Raw genomic sequence first — 25,278 nt, 5'->3', positions numbered from 1 at the left:
CTTAATACAAATGTGGATACAAGTTAATACAAAAACATTACACACCAGATGGTCAGTATGGTATGTTTAAATCGTGCTCTCTTTTTTGTTTATTCATTCCCTTGTTTTTAATTTGTCAAGAATTATAACACTCGACACATTCTCATCCCAACTCATCACATGTTGCCACTATGCAGTGGACTTCCACATCTACAAATTGTGTTTCATGTATCCTGTGATGTCAACAGAAGCACATGGTGGGATGTCGCTGCACAAGGTTACATTTAGACAAAACAAGCACATGCTGGCATGGATGGTTAGGATTAGGGTGAAGGAGGCACTTAGTGTACAAGGTGAAGGGCACACAACTTGCTGAATTTAATTTACTTTTGAAACAACAAAATTTGCAGTTTAAAATATTACAATTGAGTTAGTGGGAAATTGGAGGTGCTTTTCAGTTTTGAGAGGATAGTGTGTCATTGTTTTCTATAGACCACTGTTTAAGACAGTAAAGAGCCTAGCCCATATAATGACTTCCAAACTTCTTTACCTTACTCCCTCCACCTATCCATTCATCCATTCACTCTGTTCTGTTACCCTGAAGATGCCCTCCACTGCAGCTTCGTCAATAGCTCGTTCTCTTTCTTCTTCAGTCACAAGGTCTCCAGAGATGGCTCTATGAAGCTCTGGAGCGGCCTCTTCCTCGATGTTCCTCAGCCCTGCCTGATGGACACAGAAAAATATTTGGTTCATAAAGAAAAGAAGAATCAAATTCCCATTAAATGCATGTGTGCATTTTTAAAAGCATCAGCAGGTCAATAACGAAATACTGGGCTGGGAAAAATCGTGTACAAAATAATTTGCACATATTACAATGGTTGTTACTATTAGATGATTTTTATTGTTATAAGAGTAAAAAATCAGCTTGCATAACACTTTAGAATAAACTTTAGTTGTTTTACATCATGTGGATTTTACTTTGAATTTTCACTTTCTCCTCCATTATTAATTATTTAAAGTTCCTTTTTTTGAAGGGTCCATACTATTTTTTATTTGATGACTTTTTTGTTTGTTTGTTTTTCGCAAGGGACATCGAAACACAAATGACCAAGTTTTAGTGCAATACACAGGCAACAATACCCAACATTAAAAAAAACAGCACACAAATGTGAACTTCCAATCAATTTAGGTCCGATTTCAGTTGGACTAACATGTTTACATGTATTTTAAAAGTCCAGTTTCAGTTGGATTTACCAAAAAAAAAACCCTTTTTCTAACATATAAACATACTGAGAGTCTCAAAAATACAAATGGTCTTATTGTAAAGTCAGAGTTTAGTTTGTTTGTTTGGGGCTACAGTAGAACAACACTGTGGTACTGTGGAAGAGGACCCACTCCATTAGTAAACGTCACAGCTGAAGGTAAAAAAAAAAACCCAAAACAATTATTTTCTTTTTTTTTGTTGTGATTTTAAACTAATGAAAATATAGTTATGAATACTGTATTCCATTTCTGCCAAAAGATGATCCTTCATCTTATAAATTGGACCTTCAGGGAAATTTTAAGTTCAGCTGTAAATTACCCCAATCATTTTTCCCTTTAAACATGGAAGTGCTTTATTTTGATAGAGTTTATACATATAGCAGCAGAACAACTAGCCGACTGGCTGGAAGAAACTGTGGGAGTGAAGGAATGATGAGAAAAAGAGACTAAGTCAAGGCAAGTCTGTATACTCTCACTTCAAAACAGCAACAACGCATGCTCAGGACAAAATCACACGCTGCTATTCAAAAAGTTATTCCATTTGCCCTCCTACAGACTTGAAACCTCAATTGGCCTTAAAGGAACATCACTAGCCTGGTTTAAGTCATACTTATCAGATCGTTCCCAATTTGTTCACATCAATGATCAACCCTCCGCACATACAAAGGTCTGCTTTGGAGTGCCACAAGGTTCGGTTGGACCAATCCTTTTCACTTTATATATGCTTCCTCTAGGCAACATAATTAGAAAACATTCCTTAAATTTCCATTGTTATGCTGATGATATGCAATTATATCTATCTATGAAACCAGATGAAACAGATCAGCTATCTAGACTTCAAACATGTCTTAAGGATGTAAAAGCCTGGATGAGCCGTAATTTCCTGATGTTGAATTCAGACAAAACTGAAGTTATTGTTCTTGGCCCAAAACACCTCAGAAGCTCCTTTTCCAACAATTTAATTTCTCTAGATGGCATTACCTTGGCCTCTAGCACAACTGTAAGGAACCTCGGAGTTTTATTTGACCAGGATTTATCCTTTGCCTCCCATAATAAAACAAACTTCAAGGACGGCTTTCTTTCACTTGCTTAACATCGCAAAAATTAGACATATCCTATCCCAAACAGATGCTGAAAAATTAGTACATGCATTTGTCACTTCTAGGCTGGATTACTGTAATTCCCTATTATTTGGTTGCCCCAACAAATCTCTTAGGTCTCTCCAACTGGTGCAGAACGCTGCTGCTCGTGTTTTAACGGGAAGCAAGAAAAGGGATCATATTTCTCCTGTTTTAGCTTCTCTGCACTGGCTCCCTGTGAAATCCAGGATTGAATTTAAAATCCTCCTCCTTACTTACAAAGCTCTAAATGGTCAGGCTCCATCCTATCTGTCACAGCTCATAGTTCCTTACCAACCCTCAAGATCACTGCGCTCTGAAAACGCAGGGTTACTTGTGGTTCCCAAAATTTCCAAAAGTAGGTTAGGAACCAGAGCCTTCAGCTACCATGCTCCTCTCTTATGGAACCATCTTCCATTTTCGGTCAGGGAGGCAGACACCGTTTCAACTTTTAAGGGTAGACTTAAGACCTTCCTCTTTGATAAAGCTTATAATTAGGGCTGGCTCAGGCTGCCTGGACCAGCCCATAGTTAGGCTGACATAGGTTTAACCTGCCGGGGGACTTCCTCTGATACGCTGAGCTCCTTTCCTTCTCTCAATGCCGCCATCAGAAATCATGCATGTCTGTTTACTGCATTGCCATGTGCAAGCTTAGCTTAGCTCTGTGATAGCCATGTGGTACTCTCACTACCTGGGGCTCACGATTACAGAGCCTGGGTCTGTTGAACTGCACTACGCTAATCCTGTTGCCTCTCGGGAGCGTTCCTGCTCCCTTGTTTCCTAGTTTCCCTGGATCCTGGCCGTAACCTTGACTGTGCCTGACCGTGGTGATAGCTGTGCTGATGCTGCGACCCTGCCTTTGGTTGTGCTCGTGCTGTGGCTGTACTGATTCTGTGCCCCCCGCTCGCCCTGATCGTGGTCTGGTCCTGGTTGCGCCGATGCTGTGATCTTGCCTTTCACTCCCTTTCACATATGCATGAGACTGTTATCATCTCTATCAACATCATCATAGAGAGCAATTACTAATTTCACACCTACCATTATTGTAATATGACATGCATCTGTTTCTATTATTGCTGGGCTATATAAATAAAACTGACTTGACTTGACTTCACTTCACTTCCCCCTCAGCCCTTGGTGTTACGTAACAGCTGACATCACACAGAGGCCACTTGGAAAGCCAAGGGTTGGCAGGGGACTGAAATCAAAACATGCCTGCCCTGGTTTACTTAATTACTGAATTTATTTTTTAATAATCAGAAATATATATATATATATATATATATATATATATATATATATATATATATATATATATATATATATATATATATATATATATATATACACAGTACACACACACATTGGCAATCAGCTGCATGACTTTTTGAAATAATCATTTTTGAGTGTGGTCTGTATCATGATTATCATAACTATTATTGTTAATGGGGTTATGATATCTTGAAAAACAGCATTTTCACATGCATTTACAGATAATGTTGGAAATAAAGAAATTACACAAGCTGAACATAACAAATATACATACATATTAGCCTAACTGCAATTAATTACATGACATTTTTCAATAAGCAACTATCTGAGTGGATTTTTATATGTGTAAGCCGACCTATACAGGCCTATGAGATATATTAGAAGTGAAACTGAAAAGCATCAGATGGTGAACGTACCTGTATTTAACTATATTTTTTTTAAATTTATTTACCTATTTATTCATCCTATCTTTCTTCTGTGGTGCAACCTTAATTGTATTTATTACTGCCCCCTAACCATGGATGTATTTTTTTGCATCACATTCATAGCTGCAATGCAGCACTTCAATTTTTTAGACTACTGGAACGGCCCTTAAAATGGCAGAGGGGATTCCCCCGAGGGCAAGTGCTGAGAGGACGTGAAGAAGGGCATGTTGAATGACTTTTGGAACGCAGCCACAGTCCACCAGCAGAAAGACTACAACCAAGCCCACATACTCCATCTCCCAGAATCCCCTTCAGTCAACTCTGAACTCTGCTTTTTAAAGGAGCAGCAGCAGTCTCTGGTGAATGTTTCTATAATGTCTCAGCCATATGCCATTACAGGTGTCAGTGGTTGTTTTCAGTGGATCTGGTGAATGTTTTTCAGGACAAGGTCTTACCCCACATACCTTTCTCATGTTCTTTGATGTTTATGTTTTGGTTTTAATGTTGGTCTTAGATGTTGAAGTTGGGAAACTCAGTGCTAACTCGATAAATCTGTCCTCCATCCCCTTATTTTCCCACAAATTATACAACATAAAGCAGTTAGTATTTAACTGGATATTTAAATGTTCTCATCCATATGCAAATCTGGCAAGAAGTTTTTAAACTTATAATACCACTTGAAAAACATTTAAAAAGTAAAATCAGTATCTCATGTTAAACAAATGCATTAGCATTATCCTTACTTACTATTTTGAATGGCAGTCACATGAATCAAATAAATTAGATTGACAAAGATCAATTCACTGCACATACAAATAACTACTCACCTGTATCTCATTGGTAGCACTTTTCTTGGTGAGCCGGTAACCATAGTACTCCTCTTGTCTCTTCTTCAATTTCCTGAAATAATCCTGGATCAGGAAAGTGGCATAGAATTTTCCCACTGTCACTTCATCATCTGTTAAAACAAAGAAAAGCATGTGACGCATAGAATGCTTTCAAATAAGATGAGCATTTAAAAGGGTTAAATCTGCTGTACACTGGCAATTTTAGAACACCTCTGACTCTTCAAGCTCTACCTCAAGTTACTGAGGTGTGCTAGGTGTGATAAATTTCATTGTAGCAGTTTAAATAGGGGATTCATTAATTAATCAACAATTAGTTAGGGTGAGAAGAAGCAAAAGCTCAGAAAGGTAAAAGCAAAAACCTAAAAAGCCCAAAAACACAAAACCCAAAAAGCCAAAAGTCCTTTGACTTCACGGGGGTTATAACTCCTGTGACAAAGGGGTGTGGTGCTTGACCATCAAAGCAGGAAAAATGCACTTCTCCCTTTTACCAGTCTCACTGTTTTAACTGTCTAGATCTAATTTCTTCCTAAAGTGTTGATAAAGTTCACTATGAGCCAAATCTTCAATATTTGAAACCATGACAGTCTCCTCTGCTGATTGATATCAAACACTGATGAGAAAACCAAATAATTCTTTGGCAGATCATTAACTACATAAAACAGTATCAACCACTTTTAACAAACATAACAAATATATGTAAAAATAAGTAAGTATAATACTATGGTGTCGAAACATATATATAATTAAAGGCTATTAAAGATCCTATTGCAGTAAAGGTATACAAGTACTAGCATCGAAATATAACAAAGTATGAAATTACTTAATATGACCAAAGGACTGTCAACAAAACCCATAATTACACAAATCACAATTCACATGATTACAAAACTGTATAGCATCTGCACACAACAGTGTAAAGGAAGGATAATTAAGGTACAGATAAAGGAGATGCATATCAAAATGCAAGTCTGTATTAAGAGTCTTTCCATTCAGTGTGTAGCATGCTGCTGGCAGAGGGTGACGAAATGAAATGAAATGAAATGATTACGAAAATCAGTTTATGTGGTGCTATTACAGTCTGGAGATGTGTGGGTATGTCACGTGTTAGTTGCGCAACAAAAGCAGAAATTGTCAGTTTCTATGATGTATGGATCTCCTCATGTCTCCTTGAGTCTTTGTAGGACCTCAGTTGACAGCTCCTCGCCCAAAATGAGTCGTAAATTAACTCAAAGTGTCGAATGGGCAATAAAATCTGTCATAATTTAGATCCATTAGCTGACCTTGAGGGTCATCTATGGAGTATCCAAAAGAAATTTCAGTTTTGGGTAGGCATTTGAATATCTGCTTATCAAGAGTTGTTCTCATCATCCACTACATCATATTGGGCACAATTATACTACATGTCAATGAAAAACAAAGAAAGACATTTGCAACTGCAATGAGTCATCTGTGCAAATTGAAACTATTTCAATCTGAGTGAAAAAACTGAATTTGAATCACTGGTTTTATACATTGACTGCATATAATGAAGGGTGAGAAACTAAGGAGCATATTATTCAGCAGCGTTGTATTATTCATAGGAAATGAAAGCTCTTTCTTCAACCCAAATGACAATTGTGAATTCTAAACCAATCTAGAAATCCAGAACTGATAATTATAATTAAAAGACAACACAGAACATACTGAACCACCTGGGGTCTAAAAGAGTTTAAGTACAGCTGCTCATTTAAAAATCAAATAGAATCATCATGGAGAGTACCAACAATAAAAAGAACAAAACAATGATAGAGAAATGCATGCTGATTTTATCAATATAAAATGTTTGAATCCACAGTATTTAACCCTTCATGCTGGATGGTTGAAGTGATAAATAAACTTTCCCATTCTCACATTTTTTTTTTTTTTTTGCTTATTGTTTTCCAGACTAGGCACATCAAGCCTCACTCCTTGGATATAAGCCTACAGTATAGAGAGAGTCAATTCCATTTCTAGCTGTGTGACTTATATTTTTATACTATTTAAATAGGCTAAATTTCCCAATCTCATACTAGGAAAACTTAATAACAACAAGGGCCAACTGAATTGATCATAACTTGTGAACTGTTTTATCATAGCATCCGCAAGGATCACATATCTAAATGTAACTCATCCATAGATGGATCTAGAGAAGAGAAAACAGCACAGAGATTTCGTGTTTCATATTTGTTGTTCTAAGTCTTCTGTCCCAGTCTAAGGAAACTGATCTAATGCTGTATGAACTTTACGTTTTGACAACAAATGATTTTCCATACATAAAACATTGGGACAAAAAAGAAAAAAAAAAGAATCCTTAGGAGGCATTGATTAAGTAAATTGTGCTCGGTCTTACATACTGTAAACAGAGTTTCTATCAAGTCTTGCTGGTTCACAGTATTTTCGGAAATGAAAAAGTCCCCCCATGAGTATTTCCTCCAAGCATTCCTTACAACATTAATGACAAAAGTACTGAGTGACATGATCTGACACTGCATGAAAGTGGGTTTTTTTTGTTCATAAAAACACTGTAAAATGCAGTGGAGGTTCAGGTAAATGACTGTTCACAGCACTTTGAAGGCAACACAGACAGCTTCAGGAAACTGCCTGAAACTGTTGTGGAGTTGCAGTTTCTGATAGTTTAGAACCCTGAGAAGCACAGGAACTGTGCAGGTTTATTTTGTCATGTTTGTGCATATTATTATTGCCAAACATTTGCAAATTAATGGCTGTGTATGTGCCTTCTGATGATTGTCTTTTTTTTCATAGGCCTCATGAAAGCTGACCTCCTATAGGTGGGATGACTTGATCCAGAAGTTTCATACTGGTACGCTTCCAAATCTTCTTGATAATTCCTCTCAGTTCCTCGTTGGCTTGTTCAAAATTACCTAACCAAAGGAAAAAAATACAATAAGACAAAATGCATCACTGAAATTCAAGATAAATCACTGCAGGAATTGAATGATGCCACCACCAGCAGCAACATGCCCAATTAAACAGATGGAATTTTCATAGCAGCTACTGATTTTAATTAACTCATCTTTCAACTTCAAAGATGTAGCAGGATAAAGGACAAATGTAATTTTGTTTTGTAAACTTTGTTTAAAAAAATGTTGTTTTGCCATCAAAGTCAATCGTAGCCGAAGCTCATAAATGCCCATGACTCCTGCAGAGTCATCTGAAGAGACCTTCTATGGTGAACAACTTTTAGGAGTAGGGTGGAGGACTTTAAAGGGGCTTGAGAATTTTTTGAGCAGAGGAGAAAATGGCAGACTGGCAATATCATATTCAATTCTATCTATAAAACACAATTTATCTTAGACACCTAAAAATTTTTGGTATTCACCTCAAATACTAAGGAATTTGCTCTCCTGAGAGTCCGGATGGGAACATCACTGACAAATACTGATACAGCGCTAAAATGACTTCAGGGCTGTGCAAACAGTGGTTTGTTCAGCTGAACACATTACAGGTGCTGCTTTACCCTGCATAAAGGATGTTTACACCATATGATCCATAAAAAAGTCCAGGAGAATTATTACAGATTCCAACCACTTGGCTGCTCAGTACTTTACCTGGTTTGGCACATGCCCGATGTACAGAGCCTGTGTCCTCACCACAGTGGCTGCAGGTATGACTGCCACCTGTGGCCTATTTTTGCATGTCATCACTTCTCTATCTCCCTCTTTCACGCTTGAGCTGTCACATCTCTAATCCCAAAAAAAAGAAACCACTTGGATACTTTCCTTTTCTCTGTGTTCAGATCAGGAAGGAGGTACTGGATATCCCAGGCCAGGACTGCGAGGCTCATGAAAAGCTTCTAACCTCAGACCACAAGGATCCTAAATAAAGACTGTGGTAGCACTGGGTTGTTCATTCATTCATTCCTTCATTCATTCATTCATTCATTCATTCATGTATTCATTCATTTTACATTTTTGTCCTCGCAAGGGTCGTGTCGGGGCTGGAGCAAATCCCAGTTGTCATCGGGCGGAAGGCGGGGTATCCTATCCAATCCAATCCACTTTATTTATATAGCATGATTTTAACAAACACAAGATTTTCAAAGTGCTGCACAGCAAGGTAAAAAGCACAATAAAAACACAATAGGATAAAATAAAATCAGACAAAATCAAATAAAATAAGCTAAAAACACAAATAAAATCACATAAAATACATAAAAATAAAATAAAATAAATAAAGTGCACTGCCCGCACAAGATAATAATAAAAATAGGTGGGTTTTAAGAAGAGATTTAAATGAGACAGAAAGGAGGTCTGTGTAATATGCAGTGGCAATCCGTTTCACAGTTTTGGAGCTGCAACAGCAAATGCTCGCTCCCCTCTGAGCTTAAGCCTAGCTTTAGGCACTGTCAGGAGCAGCTGGTCAGCTGACCTGAGAGAGCAGCTAGGAGTGTAGGGGTGCAGCAGCTCAGAGAGATAGGGTGGAGCAAGGCCATTCACGGCTTAAAAGCAAATAAAATAATTTTAAAATGAATCCTAAAATGGACGGGCAACCAGTGGAGTGAATCTAAAATAGGTGAAATGTGCTCATACTTTCTTGTGCCAGTTAAAAGACGTGCAGCAGCATTTTGAACTAGATGAAGACGAGCAATGGAGGACCCACTAACCCCCATATAAAGTGTGTTGCAGTAAGTGGTCACAAAAGCGTGGATCACTGTCTCAAACTGCTGTCTCTGAAGGACTGGTTTAATTTTTGCCAGCTGCCTCAACAGGAAAAAGCTTGACCTCACCACAGCTTTAATTTGGCTGTCAAATTTAAGTATTGCATCCACTTTAACCCCAAGATTGTTCACAACTGGCTTTTGATACTGTGCCAAGGAACCCAGATTAACTAGGGGGGGCACAGACGTGCCACCAAAGACCATGACTTCTGTCTTTTTTTCATTAAAATTCAGAAAATTTAGAGACATCCAGGCTTTAATGTCATGTAGACACTCTAGGAGTTGCTTGACACAGGAGTCTGACATAGGGGGACCATAGATATGACTGTCATCACTGTCACACTGTGGAGTGTGAACAGTTGCTGGTCCTCTGCTCAGTGAATGGATGAATTTGTAATATGACATGCATCTGTTTCTATTATTGCTGTGCCCCCCCACCCGCTCTCCCCCTCTCTCTTTCTCTTTCCTTTTTTGCCATGATTGTATTTCATTTGCTATTTACGACATCTATTGCTCATCTGTCCGTCCTGGAAGAGGGATCCCTCACTATCCTCTACCGCTCTTCCTGAGGTTTCGTCCTCTTTTTTTTCCCCGTTACAGGGGTTCTTTTTGGGGAGTTTTTCCTTGGGTGATGTGAGGGTCTAAGGGCAGAGGGATGTCGTACACTGTAAAGCCCTCTGAGGCAAACCATGTTTTGTGATAATGGGCTATATAAATAAAACTGACTTGACTTGACTTGACTCATCAGCATAGCAATGAAAAGGGATGCCGTGTTTACTGAGAATTGAACCAAGTGGGAGTAGATAGAGGGAAAATAAAAAAGGGCCAAGCACATAGCCCTGTGGTACCCCACATGAGAGGGAAGCAGTGGAAGACACAGAGTCATCAAGTGCTGTGCCACTGATGCCCACCCACTGCTCCAAACGAGCAATCAGGATTTAATGGTCCACAGAATCAAACGCTGCAGTCAGTCATTTTCCCTTAACTGCTTGTCTTCATAAGGGTCGTGGAGGGGCTGGAGCCAATCCCAGCTGTCATCAGGCAGAAGGCGGGGTACACCCTGGACAGGTCGCAAGACTATCGCAGGGCCGACACACATAGACAGACAACCATACACGCTCACAGTCACACCTAAGGGCAATTTAGAGTCACCAATTAACCTGAGCTGCATGTCTTTGGACTGTGGGAGGAAGCCGGAGACCCCGGAGAGAACCCACGCACAGGGAGAACATGCAAACTCCGCACAGAAGGGCCCCCGCCCATGGACTGAACCCCGTTCCAACTGGGTTTCGAACCAGGCAACAGTGCTAACCACGACGCCACCATGCCGCCTGCAAACACTGCAGTCATGCACTAAAAGTGCAAGGACAGAGACCAGAGCCGGTAACTAAATAGTTGTCATTAAAAACTCTTAAAAGCGCTGATTTGGTGTTGTGCAGTGTTTTAAAACCAGATTGGAAAATCTCAAGAATAATTTGTTCATTTAAAAAGTCCATGAGCTGAGAATAGACAATTTTTTCTTAGATTTCAGAAAGGAACGGCAGTTTAGAGATAGCCCTGAAATTTGTCATAAAAGTAGGATCCAGCCCAGGTTTCTTTGACAAAGGTTGCACAACGGCATGTTTAAAATTAATAGGGACCACTCCAGCGGACAGAGGACTGCTATTAATAACTGCAAGAAAAAATGGACCAACAGTCTGGAAAACCTCCTTAAAAAGTCGGGGAGGGATAGTATCATCAGGAGAACCTCAGAGCTTCAAATGGTCAACAATCTCCCGAACGAAGGGCAGGGTCAAAGGTTCAAATGTGTCCAATTTAGTAGAGCAGGGGACAGAGACTGAAGGGTCAATGGCAGGAGGTGAAATAAGTGCTCTGGTAAAAAGAGACTTTATCAATGAAAAAGTGAAATTTTCACACACAGCAGGGGAGGCCTCAATTCCAACAGTCTGTGGTGCATTTAGAGCAGAGTTGATAACTTTAAACAACACACGGGGCTTGTGGCAGTTCAGCAGAACAATATCAGAAAAATATCTTCTTTTAGCCTCTTTTACAATGTACTGGTAGTGATGCCAGCAATCCCTCAACATTTGAAAAGACACTTGCAATTCATCCTTTTTCCACTTTCACTCAGCTCTTCTACATTCCTGTCTGGCAGCACGGGTTGTTTTATTTAGCCAGGGCTCTGACATAGTTTTATGCAGTCTGGTTTTTAATGGAGCCGCAAGGTCTATGGCAGTTTGACAGGTGTCAAGAAACCATGAGTTGAGGGCCTCTATATCCTCATACACTGATTCAGGAATGACACAGATCTGTCCGAAAGCAGCCGAGAAGTGAGCAGCAGTGGAGGAGTTAATATCTCAACACCTGCAAGCAGAAGCGTAAGGTTTAACTGCGCCGCACTCCAGCGCGACTCCTGCGGCGAAAATGGCACTGACGCCGGGGAAAGCGTAGCGGCTGTCTTGTGAGGCTGAGGGCCTGGTTGGTACATCTTGATTGTGGTGGATATGGAGCTGGGCCTTGCCTGTGTGTCTCTCGACATTCCCAGGACCCTGTTGCTGCCTATTTGGAACCGGTTGCGGGCTCAAATGTCGTGTTCAATCACCGCAGACCCTGCTCTCCTTGTCTCCGCGAACGAGTGAATCAGAGGAACTTGTGGCCCCTGTGTCGGGCCTCCTCGTCAGCAACACATCTGGACAGACAACCTTTTACGCTCACAGTCAACCTGATCTGCATGTCTTTGGAATGTGGGAAGAAGCAGGAGACCCCGGAGAGAACCCATGCAGACATGGGGAAAACATGCAAAATCCGCACAGAAGGGCCCCCGCCCACGGACCAAACCCCGTGGGTTGTTCATATGAGTCATTAAATATGTTAATTACATTTAGAAATTCCAGTCTGCAGAGCTTTTCACACATTTTATGGATGAACCTGAGAATTGGGTTGGTTGATTTGGTTGAGATACATCAGGTTTCATGAAAAAAAAAATCATTACACTTGCTCTTCATATCCCACAATACATGTGATGGGTGTTTTGGCGTGGGACAGGCCAGGTTGATTCTGTCTAAGCAGGGACACTTGTCAGTCTGTAAAAAACCCTGTACTAGTTAAAAAGTCCAACCCATTCTCACTTCAAACTTGTCAAATAGCACCGCTCTGTCAGTACTTTTGGTGTACAAGTGTGACGGCAAAGCCAGCTTTTGCATTCACATGCAACATGTTCGGGCGGGTCACATGATAATGCGGTAGAACAGAACTGTGGCGCTGTTATTCTATGCTGGCGGATAGCTGGATGGCAGCATGTCTACATGCAACACACACAGACTTTACAACGTGACCAGACAAAACCAGTCATGTGCAACTGAAATGCTGAAGGACAGTGTCAGGTAATAACGCTGCCGTTAACCACATAATATAGGGAGCTTGAGCGCTCATAGGGCGCAAACAAACAACCAACTTTCTCGTGGCTGTGGCTCAGAGGTAGAGCAGGCTGTCCTCTAACCAGAAGGTCAGCGGTTCGATTCCCAGCTCCACCTTGAGCAAGATACTGAACCCCAAATTGCTCCCAATACTGCATCATCGGAGTGTGAGTGTGTGTGAATGATTACTGAGTAGCAGGTGGCACCTTGTAAGGTAGCCTCCACCAGAGTGTGAATGTGTGTGTGAATGGGTGAATGTGACATGTAGTGTTAAAGCGCTTTGAGTGGTCAATAAGACAAAAAAAGGGCTATACAAGTATAGTCCATTTGCCATTTACTATTTGCAGGAGTTCAGAATTTGTTTCCTGTGTGGATGTGTGTTTTTTCTACACCTTACCATGTGCCTCTTTTGCCTAAACCTAATCATCTGTGACTTTGTTGCCTAATCCCAATCATTGTGACAGTCTGTTGTGTAAATGTAGGGACCGTGCTTTATCCCACCACATGCGCACTTGTTGATAACATGATAACAGTCTGCATCATCCCATCATGAAATCATCCCATCATGAAGTCATCCCATCACGTGCATTTCATCACCGTAATGGCAGTCAATGAAAAGAGGTCTAACATCTATATTTGATTTTATCAGCGTGTAAAGCATAGGCAGTTGTTTTTTGACATTGTCCCTGGGTCTTTGTATCTAATTGAATTTAAACATACTGTAAATATGCTACAATGTTTATAACACAAACCTTCTGTCTTTATTTTCAGTGCAGTTCTAACCAGGGCAAACAATGTAGCGTTGAAGGTGACTGTTCCATCACTGTTGAGAGGCATGTTCATGGAGACCAACCTCTGTAAAAACAAACACACACATGCAAGACATTGTGGAAATATTAATCATATCCGGTTTTATAAATGACTTACCAACAAAAGCAATGTCAAATAAATACTTAAATTTATATATGCATTTTCTTATTTTCAGTTTAAAGTTATTTTCCTTTTTTCAGTTTTTACAAAATATTCTGCATCCAATTTCTCTTAAAATTTTCATCTTTTAAGGACAGGGCTTCAATTTTTTAAGTCTATCACTTACACTGAAAGTACGCGACATCCTTTTAATGGTCATCATGAACAGAAACAGAACATGATTCAATGTTCACATGGGCATCTGACCATGACAGACTTGAAAAGTAATAAACCTATCCACAGATCTGTGAATTTGGACAATTCCAATCTGATTTTTTTTTCATTCATTCATCCATCCATCCATCCATCACTATCCACATGGTGCAGGGTCTCACGGGCAGCAGGTAAAGCAAGATATTCTTAAAGACTGTCTCCCCATCAATATTTTCCAGCTCCTACTGGGGTATCCCCAGGCATTCCCTAGCCAGTTTAAATAAGAAAACCTTATTAATCCCCAATAGGGAATTTATTTGTCAGCACTGAAAAACTCATTTAGGCAACACACAATACTGTGTGTGCACCAATGGTACACAAAATAAATAAATAAAACCATAAAAAGCCATTTTGAAATGGAGATGGGATATAATTCCTACAGTATGTCCCAGGTCTACCCCATGCCTCCCTCGAATTGGATATGCTCAGAAAGGATCCACATTAATTGCCCAAACTATCTTTGCTGGCCCCTTTTAATGTAATAGAGAAGCAGCCCTCTGTTTTCCTCAGTTTTCTAATATCTGAGCTTCTCAAGTTAACTCTGGGGCTTTGGTCAGCCAGTGTAGGAAACTCATTTTGAGCGCTTGCATCCACAATATCATTCTTTTGGTCACCACCCAAAGCTCTTCACAATGGGGGAGGGTCAGAATGTAGGTTAACTAGTAAAACGAGAATTTTGCTTTGTGGCTCAGCTCCTCTTCCAACACAACAAACCAGCACAACACCCAAGGGCTGCTTATGCCACACACATCTGCCTGTCCATCTTGCGCTTTTTAATAACCACACTAATAAAAAGATATTTAAACTCCTCTGCTAGGGCCAGTAACTTACTCTCAACCCCAACGATGAATTCCCATTATCCCTGGAGAGAATATGAATGTTTTAGTTAATGGCAGAAAAACAACACAGACAGTTGCATGCACTGTAGGAAGCATCATGAAGGCAATAACCTAAGTTCACTTATTTATCTTAAATATCATATATTACAGACGATTTGGTAAAAAAGTATGTTATAGTTTTAAAAAAAAAACAGGTTTATTTACAATTGTGTTTGAGTGAAGGCTAGTGTACACAGGCTGCAGTGCAATAAAGTAATAATAATTAATACGTAAAGCAATTCATATTTAAAACTATGCACATTGTGATACTGAGTTGAGAAGACATGTTGAATATTGTTGAATTGTCTTTTGTAAGTTATTACCAGAAGTTTAGTGAGGATATGTGACAGTAAATGGTGAAACTGTACAACTGTGTCTTAATTGGTAACAGTTTAACTTGGTCATCATCAGAGCTTCAACACGTTGTATGAAAACAATGTAGCTGACTATACTCAAAGAACAAGCTCAAAAGCTCAAAGCTTTCCCATGTTGTTTTGCTGTTGTAGTGTTAATTTTGCAGGTTAGAGTATTAAAGATGGTAAATTGCTTAGCACACAGCTAGCTGGTTGTTATTATCAAAAACTTAATCAATGTCCGAGTTTCCATTGTTGCGGTAGAGTCGGTACAATGTCCTAGGAAAATTGTGTGATTGTAAAGTATCTTGTCAAACCAACAAAAAGAATATGGGTTGTTCACTGGGTGACGGTGTGTCTTTGTCAACCTTACTATGGTGAGGAGACTTGCAGAAAAAAAAAATCAGCATGAGTCCATCCAAATTCATTGGTGAGAGGACAAGTGTTATTCAGCATCCACTTTGTCAGAGAGCAGCTGCTTCCTTTCTCTCTGCCTATCATCAGGGGTTAGCTGAGAAAATAAAGGATGACCTACCTTCTTAACAGCAGCTGGATTATCTGGGTTAGGTAATCAAGTTGGTCATTTGTGTGGTCAATGGACTCAACAAGCTACAGAGAGTGCAAACTGAAAGTCCTCTGGACTGCCCCTAAGTCCCCCTAGACAGGACCTTATTAAGACCTTATTTAACACTGTCAATTTCTCTTGGAATAAAAACATGTAAATTAGACTATGAAATTTAAAAAATCAAATTTTCTGTGACTGAGAAAGTGATGTGTTCAACTGAAGAAGTAAAGAGGGATCCCTGTGGAGGGTTGAGTGAGGATAAAAGAGACATACTTTAAAAAAAAAATAAATTAAAATCCGGACCTGTATGTTGTCCTGTTTTTTCAAAGCTCAAACATGTGTTGCTGGCCAAGCCTGCTGGATGGCAGTGAAAGGTTTTTGAAATATGGCTCCACAATCAGATGCAGCTGACTGACTTCAGTCCCACAGATTGGGATCACACAATGCTACACAGCAAAAAGGGGTGACGTATTCACTGCCTTAGTTAAGAGAACAACTGAGCTCATTCCTATTGTGAATACGAAACACACCATGGTTCAGGAAATAATGGTCGACATGGCTGAATCTTTTGAGGTGCCGTCTGAATTACTGTAGATATGATGTTGACCTGATGAAATGTGCGACACCCCTGGTGATTCACCCAAAGTCTGATTCATGCATGAAACAATAGCCATTTAAATGCAAAGCGCTCAAACGTATTTGACCTATTTATGATTCTCTGTTACAGGCTGGAGTTATTGTTCCCTGTGATGGCTACCCTGTGCAATCACCCATTTCTGCTAAAGAAAATTCATGATACAGGCCAGACAACGCAGTGGCGTTTTGTCCAACATTTACGGCAGTTAATGTCTCTGTTCATCCAGATCTAGTTCATTTCAAATCCACTCAGTGTTTCCCATCACTGATTTGGCAAACATGTTTTTCAGTATTCCTGTGCACAAAGATTCCCAGTACTGGTGGGCGTGTGTGTGTGTGTGTGTGTGTGTGTGTGTGTGTGTGTGTTTGTGTGTGTGTGTATGCGCGTGTGTGCGCTGTCAAGTATGTAGATTGTTAATATGCTTTTAGTATTTTCTAACATACTAAAATAAATACAGATTTTTTGAAAGCAATGCAAAACACTGCCTTTTTTAATAATCGCTCCATCTTTAAAACACAAAGGCCTGTCTACTATGTAATTTAATCTTGCACTCAGAACACTATGGAGAGTACTGCATTGAAATTTCACCATGAACAACTGAACTGGGAGAACCACATACCATAGAGGCTTTTTCCTAATTTACAATCATCTAACTGAAGTGCAAAATACTTGGTTACATTAGGATTGCTGTCGGTCACCAGAAATCAGGCTGAACATCTTACCTTGCAGGCGACACGATGAGGACAAAATTTTCCAAAACCCAGGGGAGGAGGAATCCTTCGCAGGAGTGTCACCACATCAAGATGCTTAATACGTCCCCTGTAAGAAAGAACACAAAATAAAGGCTTTATGGATAGAGGATATTTCTCATATTAAGAAAATTATCTTAATATACATTTGTATTGAAGTAATGTAAGAAACAAGCACATTATCCCGATGTAAAACCCTACCACAGGTTAATTAGATGTGTTTATCAACAGGACCAGGCTAACAATTATTACATCACCTTTTTAAGGTAGCAGTGCTTAATTATTTACACAATTGTATTAGGTTTGGCTACACATGTATTTGAAATAGTTAAGATTAAGAGCATTATGTGAGGATTTCAACAGTGTTAAAGTTTTGTTTTTTTGTTTTGTTTTTTGTGTTGCATGTCTTTTTAATAGCATGTTAAAAATTGTCTGAAGGAGTGAGGCCAATCACACACTTCACCGCTGGATGTCTGAGTTTAATCAGGATTGCTCGCAAGATAAATTGAATAAGACAAAATGAGATATGGCTTTTTCCTGCTAAGCCCTGACCTTTGCAAATCATCTTTGATCAATGGCCACTGTGTTTTTTAAACAATCTTATGATTTTTAAGAGAAATGTGTCTCAGGCCCACAGTGTTGTATAACAAATTTGATACTGATCGAGTCTGAATAGAAAAAGTAGATATCACATACTGGTTTTTTTTTTAAATTACTAGCAAAATTACAGCAAACTTATATGGTCCGGGAGAATTTATTGTGGAGCACATTGAGCTGGACACATGTGCTAAATTTAATTTCAATTGGACATTCCAAAATCTTGTCTTTGGGCATAAATTACAGCATCATTTTATGGCAGATTGGTGGAGGAGCCCAGAGAGAGGATACACTGGTGTATCCCACATAGAAGTCCTTCATCGAGTGGCGAGACTAGGGAGCTTGCCAAGGGTCACGGAGATTCCTCATTTGCATTGTGTCATATATTTGATGCACCTCCTCACGCATCTTATTTACTCTCACAGTTTATTCTCTCAGCGCGCATTCTGCGGAGTCACTAAAGAGATCTATAATATCGTAGAACATGTCACATGACGAAATGTAGGCCTGATTTAATGCGCCGTTTAACTGTGTGATAAAACGAACAGAGAAGAAGTTTTTGGATATTTTAATTCTAAGTGTTTTGGCATCACGCAAATCAGCAGCTTATTTCACTTAGGCATTCTTTGTCAGGGCAATAAATGATGTGTGGGTCAGGCCGCCCTTTATTGGAACTAGTCTACTGGCAGACCTGTTTACGTGCATTAATCAATGACCTGAACCTGTCATGGTTCCTGCATTCTTCCTCCTCCCCCCGCTGCCAGTAGTTTTCCACTCACCTTCCTCTGCTCTGCTCTACCTGCAAACCACGCCCACTGCTGCAGCCTGCTCTCCCCACAGCTGCAGCTCATCACCAATCTACCCAGTATTTAAGACACTCCAGCCCGTTCACTCATTGCCAGATCGTCCTCTGCATTATGCACGTCTTTCCAGCGCTTACCTGCCAGATCATCCGTTGCCGACTCTGCCTGTTCCCGACCTGGTCTCCTCGCCTGACTCCCCATGAACATACCTGCCTTCTGTCCCCGAACATGTGCTCTGTTTCGGCGTTCCGGAAAACTGATGGCTCTGCTGGTAAAGACTTTTCTGTTCGGTTTGACATTTCTTCTGCCTGATCCCTGTCGGTGCTGTTACCTCCGCGGACGGACTTCCTGGTGACCGAACCCTTGCCTGCTCCCGACCATTCTTCAGCTCGACCCTCGACAACGCTCCAACACGTGTTGTCGGCTCGTGGTGCTACGGGGCTTCCTCTTCACTAGCCACAGTGGGTACAGGCTTCGTTTCTTCGCTTTGTGGGAAACCCAGAGACATTGCTAGGGCTCACCGCCCGAAGAACGAACTCACAGTCTGTAAGCTGAACATTACTTGTGTTGGTATTAATAAAAGTTATTACCGACTGCCAGAGCGTTTTCGTGTGCTGCATCTGGGTCCTAAACACACCCGTTACAGAACCCGAACCGCACACACTGAAGCTATGTGTGTCTACACAGTACATCTGCACGATGACAACAACTTATCACTGTCTTTTGTGTGATTACATCTCCAGTATGATCTCGTGTGCACAGCTGATATCCTACAGAGGTTTGTCTATGTGTATATTTAATATTGCCTACTCAGTGTGGACATAGAAACGCTTCCTTGATATTAAAACACGCTGTTAGACCTTCGTATGTGGAGAGGGAAATATGTCTGCTGGACATCATGACCGGAGAAATGAATCTGAATATGTAGGACTTGAAAAGATGTTCCTGCTCAGATGCAGAATAACAAAGCCCAGCAGCTGATGATGAAGCTGCGGCTGGAGGTGGAGGTGGCACAATATTGTTGTTGTGTATATATAATTATTAATAAATTACTCTGAATCCTGCTCTGTCACTTTATAACTATATATATATATATATAACTATAACTCTAATCCCTATATGAATTTAATTTGAAAGGATTCTTCTCTCCCTGACAGTCTGACAGCTGATCAGCTGATCATCACATCATCGTTACCGACGTCGCTTTGGGCAGATGCTGTGGGACCGAGGATTTCCCAATTCGCAGCTTCCCCTCCTCTCTCCTCGCGTCTCCTCTTCGACTCCTCCGCCAACATCCTCTGTGGGAGGGACTAAGACGTGAGGAGAGGAGCCTAGTGGAGGATGCTTGCAGTTGGGTTATCGTGTTGGAAAGCACTCAGTGGGTGTGTGTGAGTGTGGGCGTGGTCTTTCCCTGCAGGCTGGGCCAGGTGCAGGCAATCTCCTGATGAACTGGTGGAGTATTTAAGCTGCTGTCTCAGACCTATTCCTCACCAGAGTACTACACCTACTATGTGTTAGATGTTCTTCACGGCCTCAAAGTAGTTTTCCTGTGTCAGCCTGCTTTCTCCTTTGTTTGCTCTTCACGTCGGCATCTCCGAAGACCACTGGGAAGCCAGCCAGCCTCCTGCCTCCTCAGCCTGCCGACTTATCTCTGCTGAATGCAACTTAAATAAGCAACGACTTGACTGTGGCCAGCCCACAGTCATAACAGCTGAGGAGGTTTGTAAAACCAAAAGATCACCTCAGAAGAAACAGCTGGGCCTAAAAGTATCAGAGGTAGGGTTCTGAAGGAGTTTCATAACGTGAATGCTGCTGTCACACTGAACATCCCACTGAGCCTGTTCAAACTGTAAAACTTTAAAAGTAAAAACAAAGCTAATGGTCAAATAATATTGAACAGCTACAACTAATAATCCTTGTCCACTGTCTATACCCTAGGCCTGACAGTAAGGTATTGGCAGTAGACAAACAGTCAATACTTTATTGTTAGGCCTAAGGTCTTGACAGAGTCCACTTCCAAATCCTTGATATTAGGTCTGGGGTAGGGAAAGTGGACAGACACCATTTCTTCCCAGGGCTTTGAGTTAGGAGGCTGAAATTAGCAGTGCATGCTCCTTGATCCCCATGGTACAAGCTCTATTTATCTCCGCCTCCTAACTCAAAGCCCTTGGGAGATATGACCTCTGTCCACTTCCCTTACCCTGGGCTTAAAAAGAGGCATGAAATTTTTAAAGTCACTTTTTAATCACATTTAAGGTAATAATTGTGAACTTTCTCAGATTTATTTTTTCCTCAATTAATATGTTCAAGATAATGTCACTGTAAAATAAAAATATTTAACATTATATATAAATGATAAATATTAAATCTAAATGTTATATATTAAATCGAAATCTTAAATCTTCACGTCACGATTCTAAATATTTAGCGAATATGCAAATTCACATTGGTGCTTGGCAGAGGTACCAAAATAAGAGCTTGATGTATTGATGTTCTGCGTACATGGTCACTGACAGATTTTCGTGTTGAAAGGAGAAAATTAAAATAATTAATTTTTACGTTCCAGTTCAACTCTTCTTCACTCCTAGCTTGTGTGAGAAACTTTTGTAGTGAGGAGAGCAGCCTGCACCTCGGGAGATGTGCAGACAGACTAGCTGTAGCAGCTGAACTCAGAGCTAACCTGCTCACACAGCAAGGGCTGTCACAGACGGCAATGCTGGGTTTAACCCGGGGAGATGAGATCTGTGCTGGCTGTATTCAAACTGCTACTGCCGCTGACTGAGGGACCATCTCTACAGCTGCTAATGGACTGTACTCTATTTATCAGAGGTTGGCTGGGGTGCGATTTTTTTTCCCATCTTTCATCAATAAACATTATTTATTGTGGGGGGAGGGTGATTGATTCAGAAAAACATTTTAAGCTACAGGGAGGGTCAAGATAAAAAAAAATAAAAAATTATGTTTACATGTTTACCCAAACCACATTACAATCATACTGTTCTCAACCTAGTAAGCATATAGGCAACAAGCATGCTCTCTCAAAATACTGTGCATGATTGCATAACACCACTGCCTATGACTTTTACTTTACACTATCCACACAAACGACACCTCAAATTAATCTTCTGAAGCCAACCATTCCAGGAGTGTAACTTCTATCACTGTACAACATGGATGGAGCAACAGACAAACTCCCCGTCTTACATTTACCACAGATTGTGTCTTACCCTTCCTATTTGTGGTTAAAAGCCTTCTTCTGTGAGTCAATTCCAGTCGCTAAACACCATCCCTATAAAGCTAACATGGTCAGGGGGAAGAAATGAAGTTCATAAGGTTCACTTGGAACTAGACCTTGAAACTTGTCTGGACTGTTTTCTGCAGAGGCTGCTGCTGCTGGAAAGCACGGGTTTCAATTTGTGCATGCACACATAAAGCAAGTAAGCCTTGGCCAACTACATAAGCATGTATAGGTGTTCATCCAGATAACGGCAGTGAAATGTAATCGTTTTGGCCACAGGTCACAAAGATAAACACCTCTGTGATGCACACACACACTTACGTGGCCTCAGGATCATATTCTGCCCATATTTTCTTGAACTCATCCAAATGCTGGGGACCAAGGATAGACCAATCACGTGTCAGGTAGTCAAAGTTATCCATGATGACAGCCACAAATAGGTTGATGATCTGTCAATGACAAAGGTTATTTGTTGTTACTGTCTGTTTGTGGTTATGTTTGTGGCACTGTGTGAAACTGGATTGAGATGACAAAAATGTCCCTTGTAAATGATTCCTTTTAAAGGAACACCTTCTCTGCACTATTTTTATGTCAGATAATCAAAAATTATGTATAAAGTATGTCATTTTCTGTAACTGCTTGTCCTCGTAAGGATGCTGGAGCCAATCCCAGCTGTCATCGGGCGGAAGACGGGGTACACCCTGGACCGGTTGCCAGACTATCACAGGGCTGACACATATAGACAGACAACCATACACGCTCACAGTCACACCTAAGGGCAATTTAGAGTCACCAATCAACGTGAGCTGCATGTCTTTGGACTGTGGGAGGAAGCTGGAGACCCCGGAGAGACACGCAGACACTAGGAGAACATGCAAACTTCGCACAGAAGCCCGGACCGAACCAACCGGGTTTCGAACCAGGGACCCTCTTGCTGTGAGGCAACAGTGCTAACCACGACGCCACCGTGCCGCCTGTATAAAGCTTTACTTTTCTTACATGCCTCCACAGTGAATGGTAAATCCAAAAAGGCAACCATTCATCATGAATTGGAATAAAGAGAGTCAGTATAAAGCATTCATTTACAAACTTTCACACAACTGCAGAATAATATGTGTCATCCAACGTTGAGTCCGACAATATTTTTTCGGGCTGTGTCGTGTACAGCCTAGTTGGTATTCCCACCAGCACATCACCGTTGGTTGAGGTCCACTTCTTTCAGAAGAAGCTTGCAGCTGAGAGAGACTCGACTGCTTAGCTGCCATGGAGTACCTCCAAGTCTTGACTGATGAATGCCAATGATAGCATTAACATTAATAAAATTGCATAGAACTTTATTAAGGAGCCCAAAGTCCACATACTGAGTCTCTTACATAAAAACTCCCCACACACAAGATGTTAAAAAAAAGTATTAAGTGCAAACTAAAAGAGAAAGTCAGGTAGACTGCCTCGGGTCACACGCTGAGATGCGCTCTGTCACAAGTCACGCCATTCAGTCCAAACAGTTTCATATACAGCTGATTAGTGTGCGTTTGAACTCTGCTCAAGCAGAGCTCAATGTCTATAATGAATTATGAACATACTTAGAATGTGTTATAGTGTGCATATAGTTATAAGTCACTATAATTAGTCTTGCCTTAAGTAAAGTGACAAAGAATAAGATTGAGTCAATGCAAGAACAGCACATAATATGCTGTAAAACATATTGTTTTGAACAGGAACTAACATAGAGTACAAACTTTGTGATGATGAACATTCCAACACTTATTGTCTCAATTTGGAGATAACAGATATGAGCATGAAGATGGATGATTTCGTCTGTATTATTCAGCTTTGATTCAGGGGCATAACTTCTCCCAAGATCAACAAGGGAGATAGAGAGAGAGAGGGGTAGAGCGAGCAGCAGAATGAATGAAAAGAGTGAATGGCGTTAATGTCGATTAAGCAGTTAATTAGAGGTACAAAACAGTGTTTTCTGATTGTGTCATAATGGTAAAACTCTAAAGCACAAAGTAATCCTGTATGAAGACCTGTATGTTTTACTGCTGGACTTAGATTTGTGAACTGGGGTCATCACGGTGTGAGGACCCTCTTTGAATGCAAGTTATTGTAATTATTATTATTAGGGCCAGAGCACCGAACAGTGTGAGGACCCTGTTGAAATCCTTGGCATTATTAGGACCCGAGCACCAAATGGCGCGAGGACCCTCAGGAAACTGAAGGAATTATTATTATTTTTAGGGCCCAAGCACCGAACGGGTACGAGGATGCTATTGAAATCCAAGGGATTATTAGGGCTCTCGCACCGAATGGTGCGAGGACCCTCTAGGAATGCAAGGAATAATTATGAGGGCCCGAGCGTTGAACAGTGTGAAGCCCCTTTCTTGTTATTATTATTATTACTATTATCATTATTATTATTATTATTATTATGAAGGAATTTATATGAACTGAAGGAATTATTATTATTCGGGCTCGAGCACCAAACAGTGCGAGGACCCTCTTGAAACTGAAGGAATAATTCGGGCCCAAGCACCGAACGGAGTAGTTCATATGAGGGACATGGTCCAATCTGCACCAAATTCCACATGTTTGATGACAGTCCTGCCCTGAACATATCTACATGACAACCGTTATCATTACTTATAGCGCCCCCGACTGTCAACATGAAATGTCATGGAAATTACCCTTGCAGCTTTAATTAGGGCCCAAGCACCGAACGGTGGAAGGACCCTCTTGAAACTGAAGGGATTCTTATTAGGGCCCAACACCGAATGGTGCGAGGACCCTCTTGAAACTGAAGGAATTATTATTCTTATTATTATTAGAGCCTGAGCAATGAAAGGGTGCAAAGACCCTATTGAAATTGGTCCGTTTATTATTATTATTATTACTATTTTTTCGTCAAATGAATTGCTTTTTTGAGGGTTTTATCATACTCAAAAACTCATGAAAATTGGCATGTTTATGGGGACTGGTGAAAATTTTTGTATCTTATAGGTGTCATGTACAGGTGTCAATAAATGTCCATGTGACGGGGAGGAGGGGCAGAGCTTTCAGCCTGATCCGGCGGGGCTGGTTTTTAGTCCATTTAGACCTGCCACCCTGGCTCAACTTCCTCTTTCTTTCCTTTCTTTCCTCTGGCATTCATATTTAAGTCATACTTGCTAATCAGTGACTCTAAGATCCTCATTGAGTGCTTATCCTTTTCTGGAGCACAAGTTTCTTGTGTTCTGGTTGAATGTGTGTTTAGAGTGTG

General features: G+C 40.6%; 1 protein-coding gene across 3 annotated transcripts in view; it reads right to left on the bottom strand.

Moving 5' to 3' along the window:
* Nucleotides 1-25,278, bottom strand: part of LOC121951505 (dihydropyridine-sensitive L-type skeletal muscle calcium channel subunit alpha-1-like) — a 240,275-nt gene that overhangs the window by 9,386 nt on the left and 205,611 nt on the right. For all 3 annotated transcript variants that reach the window (XM_088082423.1, XM_088082426.1, XM_088082429.1), the window contains 6 exons: nucleotides 22,341-22,468; nucleotides 17,355-17,451; nucleotides 13,770-13,872; nucleotides 7,704-7,805; nucleotides 4,885-5,015; nucleotides 577-702 (listed from right to left, as the gene is read on the bottom strand). In XM_088082423.1, coding sequence (XP_087938549.1) covers nucleotides 577-702; nucleotides 4,885-5,015; nucleotides 7,704-7,805; nucleotides 13,770-13,872; nucleotides 17,355-17,451; nucleotides 22,341-22,468 — 687 coding nt within the window. The remainder of the gene's footprint in view (nucleotides 1-576; nucleotides 703-4,884; nucleotides 5,016-7,703; nucleotides 7,806-13,769; nucleotides 13,873-17,354; nucleotides 17,452-22,340; nucleotides 22,469-25,278) is intronic.

Source organism: Plectropomus leopardus, chromosome 2 (genome assembly GCF_026936395.1).
Source record: "Plectropomus leopardus strain MGB_pleo_1.0 chromosome 2, ASM2693639v1, whole genome shotgun sequence".
NCBI lineage: Eukaryota > Metazoa > Chordata > Actinopteri > Perciformes > Serranidae > Plectropomus > Plectropomus leopardus.
Note: the sequence above shows the minus strand (reverse complement) of the source record. Positions and strands in the feature narration are given on the sequence as shown.